The sequence below is a fragment of the Solanum stenotomum genome, chromosome 6 (genome assembly GCF_019186545.1).
Source record: "Solanum stenotomum isolate F172 chromosome 6, ASM1918654v1, whole genome shotgun sequence".
NCBI lineage: Eukaryota > Viridiplantae > Streptophyta > Magnoliopsida > Solanales > Solanaceae > Solanum > Solanum stenotomum.
In genome coordinates this window covers 18,854,953-18,869,849 of record NC_064287.1, presented here as the reverse complement: position 1 = coordinate 18,869,849, position 14,897 = coordinate 18,854,953, and the positions used below count along the sequence as shown (strand labels likewise).

Genomic DNA, 14,897 nt, shown 5'->3' with positions numbered 1-14,897 from the left:
TCACATTGATGAGGAAAATACATTGCCTACTCACACTGGTGAAAATGTGGAAAACATTATATGACATACCTCTATTGTTAACTTCTGCATGAAGTTGTTCACTATCAATATAACATATTATATTTCCAGCATAATGGCACTCATTTGTACGGGAATTGCCATGCCTAGACCCATGAGTTCACCGCCTGTCTTAATATTAGTAAAAGAAGTGCCAAAGAACTGAGAAGCTTACCCCAAAAAAAGATAAAGACCTTTGCTTTATAGACTGAAGTAGGAAGTAGAAAATATTAGATAGTATAAGAAGATGAGTTTACCAATAACAAAAATCCTTTTGTGAAATTGTACAAAACTAAACTTAAATCACCTAATGAAATCAGAATCGCAACGTAATTATAGAATTTAAGTATGATTTCAATAATTAATCCAACTTGAAAATACATCTCTTCTTCCTAGGTTTCAATCCTCTTTTGTTCTGTCATAATCGATGTTTTATCAATACATTCAATTGTTAGTATTCTGTTCACTGTAAACAACCTTGAAGGCAGGGGAGAAACAATTTCATGATTCGAGTTCGCCTAAACATAAAAATGGCAAGGCCTTCTCAATTTAATAATCCTATAAGGAGGTCATTTATATACAAACATTTCACAATGCGAAAGAAAAGTTCTTCAACGAATGCCAGACCCAAAAATACGTAGATATACAAACTACAAATAATTATTGAAATCATGTAGTTAACTAATACTAAGCATGTTGGATGAACGTGGATGAATATTAACATAAGAAGTCGCCAATTAGTAAAACTAAATTACTGAAAATATAGAATAAGGTAGTTTCGAACATGTCAAAAATTTGTTGCTACACATAAGTCAGAAAAATCTAGAAATATATTTATTGCTCTCATCTATCTATAAAAACTTGCCTCGCCTTAAAAGTTTCTTCTCTAGCACTATTTGACACATTAGGCGAGCATCCTAGAATATACAATTCTTATCCTAACAATTTATCTCATCCTAGTTTTGTTGCAGGATGTTTAGAAACTGGTCCTTCCCATTCCACACACAACCAACTTTGACTTCTTCTATCTTTGATATTGTACCTGTACGATTACGATATATTGATTAACAAAAGGAGGGGAAGCCAAACATCAATATCTACCCACATCAACGTTTAATTTCTTTTACAATCACATATGAATGTTTATAGATATAATGAGTTTTGATCGAGCATCCTGATCAGCAGTTTACCATTTTTCACCATACGTCAATCCAACACACCTCTTCACATAGTTTCATTTTCTCTTCAATACCATACTGCTATTCGAAATTGTAATACAAAATGCCTACAAATTACAAATATGTATTTAATGCCAAAATCGGTATCAGTTGAATCAACTTACCCACCTCTCCTGACAGTCATGTGGCGTTCAAATAGACTTTGAGCGCAATACTAGTCAAATTGAATTCATCTAAAAATAACCCACAAAATTCACACGAAAGATAAGTATTGAATCTCTCAAAATAGCAAAATACAGCCAACAATATCTTTTCAATTTCTTTAGAAGTAGAAAAGATATCTCTAAAATAATCCCTCTTCAGAACTTTACACACTGGGTTATGTAGGGACAACATACCTGAAATACAGGCCAAAGACAACGAAGAGCCCTAGCAATAATTCATATTCACAAGAACAGAACTTAGGTATACACTACAACAAAAAGGCACATTAAAGACCAAAATATAGTGACAAGTTATAAATATGGTCCCTAAAATATACTTATAAGGATGATATTATTTACTAGTCCATATTTGACTATATTATTTTCTAAAAATAAAAATGACTGGTCCCTAAGTAAAAAATTTCAGCGGAAACTACAAGAGAAGAGCGGGAACAAAAAGTGAAAAACTAAAAGGCTCTAAAAAATTCTCTCTCTATAGTAATAACCTAAACCCCCAAAATCCATTAATAAAAGTAGTAGATTTTTCTCTCTCTCCAACAATATGCAAAAATCGCTGATGTATCCTTAATTTTTTCTCTCTTGCTCTATGAAACAAGCTTTGAAGTCCCTAAATCTTGAAAGTTGAAGGCATTATTGGCAGAAAAATTTCCTAAATCTTGATGTTTGAAGGTTTTTTTTGGAGAAAAACATTTCATCTAGCTATGTAGATCTAAAGTAAGTTTATTCCTCCAGATTCATCTCCCTCTTCTTCTTTTTTGGTATAATTTTCCATTTTTCTTTCTGATGATTGAATATTATGTGATTTGGCACTTATAGATACTCAATGTTATTTTGTTAGGACCGAAAATGATAGTTTTGTAGGTAAGGCTGGAGGTTGAGGGTCAAAGAGGAGATATTTGAGAATTTATTTAAGGATTTTCTCTGTTAGGTTGGCATACTTGCTAGGGCTGCCAAGAAATTTTGGTAAGGCTGACATTGAAATTATTTTTTCTATCGGGTGATGAATTAGTTGAATATTTTTACCATTAGTGTCTTTAATTTCAGTACCCAGTTTGTGTGCTTTGATTTTGAATGGTTCTTTTTATTGTATTATCAGTGTATTTTCTGACACTAAAAAGATTAGATGAGAAAGAAACAAACTTGTTAATGAGATTTTTTAAAGTATCTGATTTTTTTGTCTATGAGTAGCTTGAGGATTAGAAAAGAAACAAACAACATTATTAATGAGCTTTGTTAAAGCATCTAATTATTTTTTTGTCTATGAGTAGCTTGAGGATTAGACGAGAAAGAAACAAAATTGTTAATGAGCTTTGTTAAAGCATCTGAAATATTCACTTACTTTGTTTATTCAGTAGCATTCTAGTATAATTCTACTTTCTCTTTTTCAATATTTTGTAATTTCATGAACAACATTGACTCGAAACTAGCTGTCAATCTTTGCTTTCAGCCACTATTGTAAATATCAAGTTGTTTTTTGATCTATACAGCTTTCATGAGTTCAATAGTTGAGTCCAAAATCGTTGAGAAAAATACACTTTAAGAGAGTTGTTGAGAAGTAGTAGTATTATTAATTACTATGAGAGAAATTGTTTTCTCTCAACACTCTATTGGTTGAAGTTAGTAAAATTTAGTTTGAGTGAATTCTATTTCTACTTACTTTTGATCAATTTAGTGTATTCTTTATTGGATTAAAGTTAAGTTATCACAAGAACTTTAAAAGTATGTGTTTCATATAATATACTTCATAGTAGTTACCTTTTTTTTTTTGCTATTTCAAATGTTTTTTTGAATTGTTCTTTTCTACTACAACTATGGCTGCATATTGATCTCTAAAGTTACTACTTGTGGTGCATTTTTGAAGTCTTAAGCTACTTGGAAATTCGTGGTTGTTTGTCATTGTTGTTTTGTGGTTCTTGATTTCAATTAGATTCTAGATAGTTACTGAAATTGCTTGGTCGTCATGTAGTTTGATTAAAAAAATTGTTGGAGAAGTTGTTGATGAGTTTACTCAAATATAGGCGAGAAGCAATAGAAACGCAATAAATAGAGCTAAGTTGAAGATGCTTCATCATATTAGTAGCAAGCCAATTAGAGAGATTATTTATCAAAAGGTGTTATCATCAAATCTTTTTCTGTCTTAATATTGATGAACTCTTCTTTGACATGTTTACTTTTATGTAAAGGGCGAAAAAGATGGCAATCCACCAGATTTGGCAACTATCTTTTAAGAGACTCGCAAGAAGAATAACACACTTGTTGATTCTGAAACAATTGAGAAGCATGTGTGTTTGATTAATTGAACATGTTCTTAGCATTTACTTATTCTGGGATCTGAAAAAAAAAATCTCCTCTATACACTTTGTAGGCTCAAATTCAAGAATTGATGGAGTCTGAACCATCACTTTCTAGCATAGAAATTGTTGAGAAATGCTTTGGACCTCAAAGTCGTAGTCATGTATTTGGCTTTGTACATTGGTGCATCTATAGTAATTCCTCGTTTCATGAATACATTTAGACTTTCCCTGTTGTTTAGAACATGTACAATGTAATGCTATATTTTTTCAGCACACTAACTCCTGATAAAATTTTACATAGAACAAGGCACTTTTGACTATTTAAGGATTTTCAAGTGAGGATAACAAACTCATTTAGAACATGTAAGCTCTTCTTCCTCTCTCAACTTTAACTTTTTGACTATGTTTTGTTCATTGTAAATTTTAGTTTGCGATTACAGTTTACACATCACAGTATAAGTACTTCTTGATGTTTTACTGGACAATCGTCATAGCAACATTAAGCTGACTGAAAACTCAGGCTATTTTATGACAATATATTTCTAACTTGTGTAGTCATCGACTGCCTCATATGATGACTTTAGTTAGTAGTCATCGACTGAATTCAGTGTTTGTAGGAATTGTATGTATAATGCAATTGATGGGGTGGGAAGAGGAGGAAGTTATTTGTATGAGAACGATGGGGTGGTGATGACAAGAGACCCAAAGCCAAGATTGATGTGGACTGCTGAATTACATCAACAATTTGTTGATGCTGTCACTAAGCTTGGTAGTCTTGATAGTCAGTACTCTCTTTTATTTTTGTTTCATTTTGTGCTAATAAATGTTTGGCCATCGTTTTCTACTTTTTGAGTTGGGGATTACTAAATTAACTTGTAACAACAATAATAATATAATAAGTGTAATTCCACAAGTGAGGCCAATGTACTTGGACCTTATTTCTATACTTTGTGAAGGCAGATCATAGAGATTGTTTTCGAAAGACAATGACTGAATTCATTTGTAGTTCCAAAATTACTTCTCTTAGACTTACAGTGGTGTTTTAATTAAGTAGTAATGAACAGTTCTTCTGATCGGATTCGAGTGACAACTTGGTTTGAAATGGAGTCATGTATGTAGTAGAGAGGTATAGTTGCAGCAAGATCTTTTGGACCATCAGTTTCATTATTCTTTGAAAAAAAGAATACTTTTTGCAGCCATTTTAGCTCTCGATTTTTACTTTATCAATTTGATGAGTATTTTCTAAGCTATTTGGTTAATCTCAATGAGTCAACCATTAGATTAAACCTAATTTTGTTTCTGATACACTGCTATTCATTGATCCTCTTTTAGATCCATGTTCTTTTTGAGATAAAAGTTTTTATAAGTTGAGCGACCATATGAGGCATTATAAGTTCCAACTTTTGCAGTAGTTAGTGTTGCAGCTACTACCACCATATTGTGTACAATAATTTCCCATAAAAAATGGCCACAAAAATCTTAATTGTTGCACCAATTAGTTTTACAGCTGCTGTAGATAGATATTTTCTACATTTAAATGCGCCAACATGGGGTTTTTCCTAATAAACATACTTTTCCTTTGCTTCTTAGAGCCAACAATGAAAACCCACATCTCATTTTCCCACAAATATTTAAGTTTGGATACATTTCTGACCAATTTGTGCAGAATTCTTTGGTTTCTAGTTTTGCTAGCAGTGGGTATGTTCACCTTGCACGCCAAGTGTTTGATGATATTACGCCAAGTGTTTGATGATATTACGCATAAGGATGTGCTTTCTAATACTGCTTTGATTGATGGTATGCCCGGAACGCTCTGCCAATTAGAGCTTTGAAACTTTTCCTGGAGATGAGACGAGCACAAGTTAAGGTAGATGAAGTGGTTGTTGTAGCAGCTCTTTCTCCTGCTGGAACGTTAAGATGTGTTTGATTTGGGAAGTATCTTCATGGTTTCTATGTCGAGCCAGGGAGGGTTTCTAGGGATGTTTACATTGGTAGTGTTCTTGTTGATATGTATGCTAAATGTGGATTTTGGGATGATGGCTTGAAAGTTCTTGAAGACATGCCTTACAAGAATCTCATTTCTTGGACTGCTATCATTGCTGGCTCTATACACTGCAATAGATTTAGGGAAGCACTCTGTTTTTTAAGAGTTGTTGTCCAGAAAGGTTGTCCCCAATCAAGTACTTACTGAAAATGATTAGAGTTTGGATTGATTTAGTTAACAAAATGACATGCACATATTTTATGCAATAGAGTAATACTCCTTCAGTTTATTTAGAAATTGTTATTTGATTTAATCACACATCTTTCTGTTTATTTTTATATATAGGTCTTCTAAATGAAAGTTTTATTTCTTTCACAGATTTTGGATGCTGAAATTTGCAAAAAGGAGATGTTAAAACATGTAGATTGACCATTTTTTACTGGGAAGGTTCATATAACTTTAGATTATAGTTTAAGGATAGTATATGATTTTTTTGCTAAGGGTTCATGATCACAATATTGTTACTAGCTTACCTCATTGTTGTATAGTGTGATGACTTATGCTTACCTTATTTTGTAATTACATTATATATTATCTATGAAAGCGACAGGTTGTATATCAAATGCAATGTGATTTAAGAACTAGATTGTTAGTCCTTAAAATCATTTTGAGTAGGAAATCTGTAATGGTTGTGAAATGATTTATGGACCACCTTCAAAATGGTCCCAAAATGATATAGGACCAGCTTAAAATTCTCATAAATTGATTTATAGACCAGCTACAAACTGGTCTCAACCTGATTTACAGACTAGCTTCAAACTGGTCGCAAAATTATTGTGGACCAGCTTAGAAGTCATCCCAAAATGATATAAGGACCAGTTAGAAACTAGTCGCAAAAACCATAATTTCAATTTCAATAAGTGCGAATAGGTACCAGATATATGGTCCCTAAATGTATTTTAGGGACCACTATTATACTAGTCGCGAAAATGAATCAGCGACCAGCCCGATAATCTCGTCACTAAAGGTCCTTAGCGACTAAGTCTATAAGGACCAGTGTACCTGGTCGCAATTGCACCTTTTGGGACCAGATTCGTACTTATAGCGACCAGTTTTCCCTTCACTATTGGGCAGTTTTGTTGTAGTGATACAAACCAATAAAAATATATAAACAAAGAAATACCTTCAAAAATTCACCCAACAATCCCTCAAAAAAGAAGAATTAATAGCAAACATCACACCAAAATCAAAAGAGAACATAAATTTGGATCTGAATCGAGAGAAATTTCTAATACTCTTTCACCTGCTTTGAGAGGGAGAGAGTAATGTGCAGTACTACTTCAGTACACGAGTTCTCTTTAAAAGAAAAAGAAGTACATGTGGTTAGAAGTACATGTACTTTATGAAAAGATAAAGTAGTACAATTTAACTTGCTTTTGGTACAACTTTCTTATTCTATTAGTCCTCTCCAAAGCAGTACAATTTAACTTGCTTTTGGTACAACTTTCTTATTCTATTAGTCCTCTCCAAAGCAGTACAATTTAACTTGCTTTTGGTACAACTTTCTTATGCTGTAAAAATATATAAACAAGGAAACATCTTCAAAAATTCAGCCAACAATCCCTCAGAAAAGAAGAATTAATAGCAAACATCACACCAAAATCAAAAGAGAACATAAATTTGGATGTGAACCAAGAGAAATTTCTAATACTCTTTCACCTGCTTTGAGAGGGAGAGAGTAATGTGCAGTACTACTTCAGTATACGAGTTCTCTTGAAAAGAAAAAGAAGTACACGTGGTTAGAAGTACATGTACTTTATGAAAAGATAAAGTAGTACAATTTAACTTGCTTTTGGTATAACTTTCTTATTCTATTAGTCTTCTCCAAAGCAGTACAATTTAACTTGCTTTTGATACAACTTTCTTATGCTGTGTTAGTCTTCTCCAACTGTCCCTTCTAAATAAAGGTAATAATAAATAATATAGAAGATGGCTAGCCAACTATTCAAGACAAATAGAGTAATTATATATAAAAAAATATAAATTATTAGCACCTAATATTCACACAAAATAATGGTAATACCAATTGGTTAAAGAGAAAATTGCTGCGACAAAAAAGGGTGACAAATAGTCATAGAAGTTGTTACTTACTAATATCATTTTGTATTCAAAATCATTACTCCATTTATAGAATTCTGAAAAACTTAAAAGAATTATAGCCTAACTCTTCCATCCTCCTCCTCTGGGGCTGGTTGATATTTTAATTTCTTTATGAGTCATACAATGACGTTTCTTAATTGCACCAACTGCTGAAATCTCCATCTCCTCGTTCTTTCGTTCATATTTTCCATCAGAACGGTAAATAATTTTGTTCACCCTGTTCTGGTAATTCAAAAAGATGAATATACGTTTATTTTCTATTGGTTTGGAATTTAAAATTTGTAATTCGGATTAAGTTTATTCTTTAATGACTTGTATCGTTACCATGAATTTTCAAACATTTTGACTTATAACGGATTATGATTTACAATGTTTTTATATAATTTATAAGAAATCAATCTAAAATTCATATTAATCCCTCATTCTTTTAACATGAACCTAAACGAATATATTAAGAAAATCATTGTTGAAAAACAATGTTTAAAACAAAATAGTTCTCTCATATCGAGATTTAGATAGTTAAATGAATATTGAACTTGAGACGTAATTATTATTGTTGAAGTCTTATCGTTTAAAACAATGTATATCTGTCATACCTTTATTTAATTTCAAAGTTCAATCGAAAATGAAAATTTAAGTCATGGCATTGTTGTGCAGCTAAAAAACAAGATCAAATGAGTGAAATATTCCAAGAGCCTAAGGGCTTAAAATCAATGTCAGCTGGATTCTCATCTCATCATCAATCGTGTCGCAGTAAGCAAAGGAAAATGGATGAACATGGAGGAAGCAAGGTGACAGGCATTAAGCAGATTGTAAGACTAAAAGAATTTCTAAGTAAATGGCAACATGTCACACTTGGCCCCAAGGGAAATGGTAATAATTGCAACAACAACGATAATAATAATAATAATAATAATAATAATCATCTTGGATCATCGTTGAAACACGGTAGCAATTCCCCTAGAGGAATATCACCTTCGATTAGTATGAGGTTAAGGAATTACAATATATATTGTGATTCAGATGAGGAGAGTTGTCAAAGTCCAGAGCCACCCCATGGTGTCCCTAGAGGCTATTTGGCTGTTTATGTTGGACCGGAGCTTCGGAGGTTTATAATTCCCACAAGTTATCTTAGTGATCCATTGTTTAAATTGTTGTTGGAAAAAGTTGAGGAAGAGTTTGGGTTTGATCATACTGGTGGACTCATTATACCTTGTGAGATTGAGACCTTCAAGTTTCTCATGCAGTGCATGGAAAATCATCAAAGAGATCAACCTTCCTCTTCTCTTCATCAACACCATTCTGGTAATTAGCTTTAATCATTATTTTTATTTTTTCAACACACAATTGCTATTGGTATCCACCTCCACTAATTGACCTCCTAGTGATACTCGTAACTCTGTCAACCAAGATTTAGGCACGTGATAATAGAAGTCACTCCGCTTTTCTGTGAATTTATCTTCTTTTTCTCATCATTTCTTTTCTTTTTCACCACAAGTGCTATTGGTGTACACCTCGATTATTTTGGTAGGTACCTTTACCGGATTTTATTGCAATGGGTAACTTTGCCAACCAAAATTTAGGTAGATGAAAATTGAAGTCACTCCACGCTTTTGTGTGCCAATACTCTTTTTATGATTTTGATTGTAGAATTATTTGACTTAAATGCCTCTAGTGCTATTGATCTCGTCAAGTTTTAACAAGAAACCTTGATGGTTTTGATGCAGGATCTTCGCTTATTGTGGAGTAAATAACTACCATGGTCTTAGTGATGATTGAATATTTAGGGCTGAATTATTTTTCTTTGCTATGTGTTTTCTCTTCTTCTGATTAAGAGCTTAGAAGGTCCCATTGTATTTGTATACGATTTCATCACTTCATTTTTACACTTGCCCTATGTTTGTCATGTGTTTATAGCTAATCTTGAAAAGTAAAAAACCATTGAAGGAAAAAGAAAATAAGGAGGGCCTAGGTAGTTATATTAAGAAGGTTCATTGGCAAAAAGGAGAAAGCATAAACCTTTGACCCTTTCCAGGTATTACCTATAAGAATCTGTGAAGATCAAGTTTCACAAAGGTTGTTGTTTTTTTAGGTATTGTCACTTGTATTGGAATAACTCTGTCCAAGTATATTGTAAAACAATTGATTTTAAATTGTTCAATATTTATGTTGTGTCAATTTTACATTTCATTGTAAGACAAGGGTCTTTATACAACTACTAGTATTTAATTAAAATGATGATAATCGTCGAGTTTGAGGATTGCTCAGTTGGTTGAGCACCTTCCTGTCCCTCATTGATGGTGAGGATTACCTTCCCCTTATCTCCCCGCCCCCCCCCCCCCCCCCCCCCCCAAAAAAAAAAAGTTTATGTTGCACTAAAAGCAATTGACAGTTTTGCAGTAAACCTTCAGATTTTGCTCCAAGACATTTGTTACAAGCAAAATCTCACAAACGTACAGAAAGTTTTTTAAAAATCAAATATAGGTACAGAGAGTTCTAATTAAATGAAACATCAATTTGGAGTATATTTGTCTTCGTCTTATGTATCATGGGTGCATAAATTTAAAAGATTTTGTCATACCTACTAAAACTATTTTCATTCAATTTAATAGCAATCCCATGTAAAAAGAATGAACGAATATCATTTTTAGGATAATGTCACTCAAATCATCATCATATCATATATATTATTATAAGTGGAAAGCTCCAAAAAGAAAAGTTAAATTACCATTTTGCCCTTCTACTAAATTAAATTTTGATTAAATATAAATTTTAATTACATAATGGTAGAATTTGAAGTCTTTAAGCCCTTTAATAATTAATTACTATTTTCTTGATAAATGAGTACATTGATATTGCTTTTAATCATAATCATAAATCTCATAATGGAAGAATTTGAAAAGTTATGATATGGAAAGTCATTCATCACTTTAATGTACAAATCTTCAGAATTTAAATTTAAATTTAAAAGGTCATTTCCTAATGCTATTTAAGAACCAACATAAGAGATGGAAGCTCACAATAGGAAATCGAATCAAGGAAATTGCACAATTCAACATGAGAAGATAAGAGAGTTAAAAGTTGCAAGTGAGGATAACCAAAAGAATGCTGAAAATTGGTAATCAAGAAGAAAGAATAGCAGCAGAAAAAAAGAGAGTAAATTTAATGCATGTGTAGTATTAAACAGTGAACAGTCTTATGTTGATATGTTGTTTCTAACAATAACAAAGTTTTCTTTTCAGAGCATGAGGACTTTCTTTGCATTATCCTCAACTTTTCGTTCTTGCTTTCTTTCTCCATTATAGAATATTTCTTCCGTGAAGCATTTAGAATTATATGGGTGTTGGACTTGAAGTATAAATATCAATTTAATGTATATGTAGAATTTTTTTTATTGTGCATTTAAATGAGAACCATTAATCATTTTTGTTATTCATTTTTGCACATACTAATATATTATATGTTTGGACCTAATAACATAAAAATGTAACTCATTATTTTGCTTACCAAAATAAATTTTGCAGGTTCATCAAATGTCTAATCATTTGACATACAATAAAGAAGTTATTTGAATACATTGATTGTTAATCTATTTTAAAATTATTGTTTTTTGAATAGCTTGTGATACTGATTAAAATGTGATTTTGACAGTAATCCATACCTTTCACAGGACTCACGTGTAAAGACTGTGTCTAGGACTAGTAAGAATAATAAAACTAGCCCATGAAATCTTGATTCGCCTTATTATTTAAGTTTGAATAGGTTAATGTAATCACTCATATGTTTATTAACTCAAGTCATTTTTACCCGCTCAATTTAACTCATCTAAAAGTTTGTCTGATTTAGGTTAATTAGCTATCCCAAATTGACTACAGAGAAAGCTCATCAAACTATTTTATCATATACAGTAGGGACGTAGCTATGTTAACCACTTGGTGGTCACTCAAACACACTTCATCAAAATATTATATTGTGAACATCAAAAATAATATTGTGTATATAAATCAAAACAATTTTTTAGAGGTACATACTAAAATTTAGAACATTCTTAACAAAGTTCCTAGCTTCACAACTGACACAGAGCCTTAATTAAGATAAAGAAAAAGTTATATGTTTTGTTTGGTAAAAGAGTTATAAGAAAACAAACAAAGTAATTTCTAAAATGATATATACTTAGCAGACTGGGCTATGATCCATTGTTAAGCCTATCATGAGAACCTAATCACCCTCAACACAAATAATTATTGATAATCCGCTCGGTCAATTATTAAATCAATCCATTTTGATCTGCCTTGATCAAATTGAACCCATTTATTTGATCCTATCAACATAAACAAATGACCTTATCTTGCTTTATTCAAGACCAAAAATAACACTCATTTCCTTTTAATTTGTTAGTCTTTTATATATTTTGACTTAACACAATGTTTAAGAAATTAAAGAAGGCTTTTCAATCCTATGGTCTTCAATTAAAGATTTGTCAAATATCAAAATGACATTTAATCTGTGGTCTTAAACATGACATATGAAAAGTTGGATTAAAGAATTGTTAAAAAGAGAAAGAGTCATTTTTTAAAATGGCCACAAAAGAAAAACAGGACAAACAAATTGAAACATAGAGAGTATTGATACGCCCAAATTACACCTCCCTAAATAAGTATAAGCGGCCGTTGTCAAATAAAGAACCTAACTTTTACGTGAGGGTCGATCCCACGAGGAATAGGGGATTTAGGCTAACTTACAATTATCTATGTTTATTCAAACTACTTCCGAAAAAGGGGATTTGTAAACAAAGTAATAGTTGATTATTTTGAAGTAACAAGTAACAAGTAAGCACAATTCGCAATTTGGTTTATCAATATGAGATGAAAACTAGGGTACATGTGTTCTCACATGTTCTTAACGCAGTAATTCCAATAATAGTAACTCTATCCTAGTGTTTAACATGCAAGGTTGGTAAGTTATGTATCTCCTAAGTGATTGGTCCTCCAAATAGGGAATTTCACCACACAACTTGGTCCGTCTATGGGTGTATGTTTTACTAATCCTTACCCTTAACCCAAGATTAGCCTTCGCAATAAGTGGGTCAGGCTATTAGATAGCGGATTATCACGTCTAAATCTCCGTTGTCTAATCCCTTTCTCATTCGCTACCTCCTTGGTCCGACAAGTAGGAATGAGGTGAGTTCTAATGTTGTGCATCGGTAGAAAGCATTCTAAACGAAAGGATCAGCAAACATGCATAAACACATTCAAGAATTACTTAGTTATTGGTTTTACCTTGTTAATTACTCATGGTTCCCACAACCCTAGTTGTGGATTTAGCTATTAATGCTTGAATTATCACAATTCATAGTTGAGTTTGAAATAGAAATCATAAACTTACAATTGGAATAGATGAAATCCAAAATCTTGTATTGAAAACCAAAAGCAAATTGCATAAACACACTTTAAGAATTATATGCTAAAAGAGTGTAAAATAATTCTCAAAGCCAAGGGTAAAGTCTCCCAAAAGGTCTAACATCACAAAAATGAAAAAATATAACATATTTATAGAAACTAAGTTCTAAACCAAGTAGGAAAAGAAAACTAGGAAATTCTGATTTTGAGCAGTTTTGATTGACATCAGCCACCAACGGTTCATGGCTCAGACAACAGTCCGCGGGTTGCTCTATGGTTCAGCAGTTGGCCAAAATCCTATGGTCTTCAAACGACGGTCATCACCTACGGCCTGTAGGTCTATGCACGATCCATCCCGTTCCTCCGTTGTTCAAGTGCTGGAACTCTTTTTCTCTGAATCAAATGACGACTATCATCTACGATACGTCATTTATACTACGATCCGTCATCTGCCTCCATGGTTCCACCTTGGTTAGGTTTCCTTGCACTTCCATCTACGGCATCACCTATGGCTCGTCAAGTGAGTGATGACTCATGAGTGGGCTCGTTGGTTGCCAAACTCCTGTTGGTTTAGCTACATTCAACTTCAATTGCTTCAAAAGCCGATTTTCTGTAAAATTAGACCAAACACCATCATATCTAATAACAAAAATGCCTAAGACGCATGCAAACTTTAAGTATAATGTATCAAAAATATCGTAAACTAACGGTACATAAGAACCCTCAACTTAAAATCGTTGCTTGTCATCAAGCGACACAACAAACTCTAAACGACACTTATGGAGAAGCAACATACAAATTCTAGCAATCACATGACATTTTCTATCAACTTCCCCTTCTTTAACTCTTTTCAGCACAATGCAAATCTTTTCATTTAAACTCAACAAGCTAACTTATGCAAATCAAAACATGACATAGACATACCAACATACACCATCACATACACAAATAACAATCACCAAGATCCCAACTTTTCAACAATGTAACATGTGACCTTTCCACAAAGAAATCCCTTTTTCACACAAGATTTGATTTTTTTTTATTTTAGTGACTCATTATACACTCACACTCAGAAATAAATCTAAATACAGTTAGGGCTCAATACCATAGGCTTGTCCTTATTTTCTCATCTTTGACTTTTCATACTGGTTAACTAGGAGCACTGTCAAACTTTCTTGGCTTGTAGCATAAGCTCAGGGTCAGGTGTGGTATATTTGGATACTTTGTGACTTTTATGCCCTCCTTGATATTACATTAGCTATTTTACCTCTTTTACAACCACTTTGACCATTTTCTTGCTTTTCTGCTCTTTCTCTTTATATTTCATTGAGGTACTAGTGTGACTATGACTTGACATTCTTGCTCATTTCATATTTTTTATTCATCTTATATATCCAAGTGTTTTCTCTCTTTATTTCTTTTTGATTCATTCACATCTTTTACTAACCTATCTGCTCGCTTTCGTCTTTTTCTACAAACAACTCTTTTTCATACCCTTTTTACAGTTTCCTTTACTATAGTCACCCTCAACTTATGTATTTTGTATGAGTTGAGGTGCACAATATCCTTTTTAGACGACCAGGGCCAAGATTTTTTTAACT

The 14,897-nt window shown here is 32.5% G+C and overlaps 1 protein-coding gene across 1 annotated transcript; it reads left to right on the top strand.

Moving 5' to 3' along the window:
- The first annotated feature begins 8,542 nt into the window (after positions 1-8,542).
- Positions 8,543-9,210, top strand: LOC125867736 (uncharacterized). The gene has a single exon (XM_049548305.1). It carries the CDS (start codon positions 8,572-8,574, stop codon positions 9,208-9,210), a length of 639 nt encoding a protein of 212 aa, XP_049404262.1. The 5' UTR covers positions 8,543-8,571.
- Positions 9,211-14,897: the final 5,687 nt, after the last annotated feature.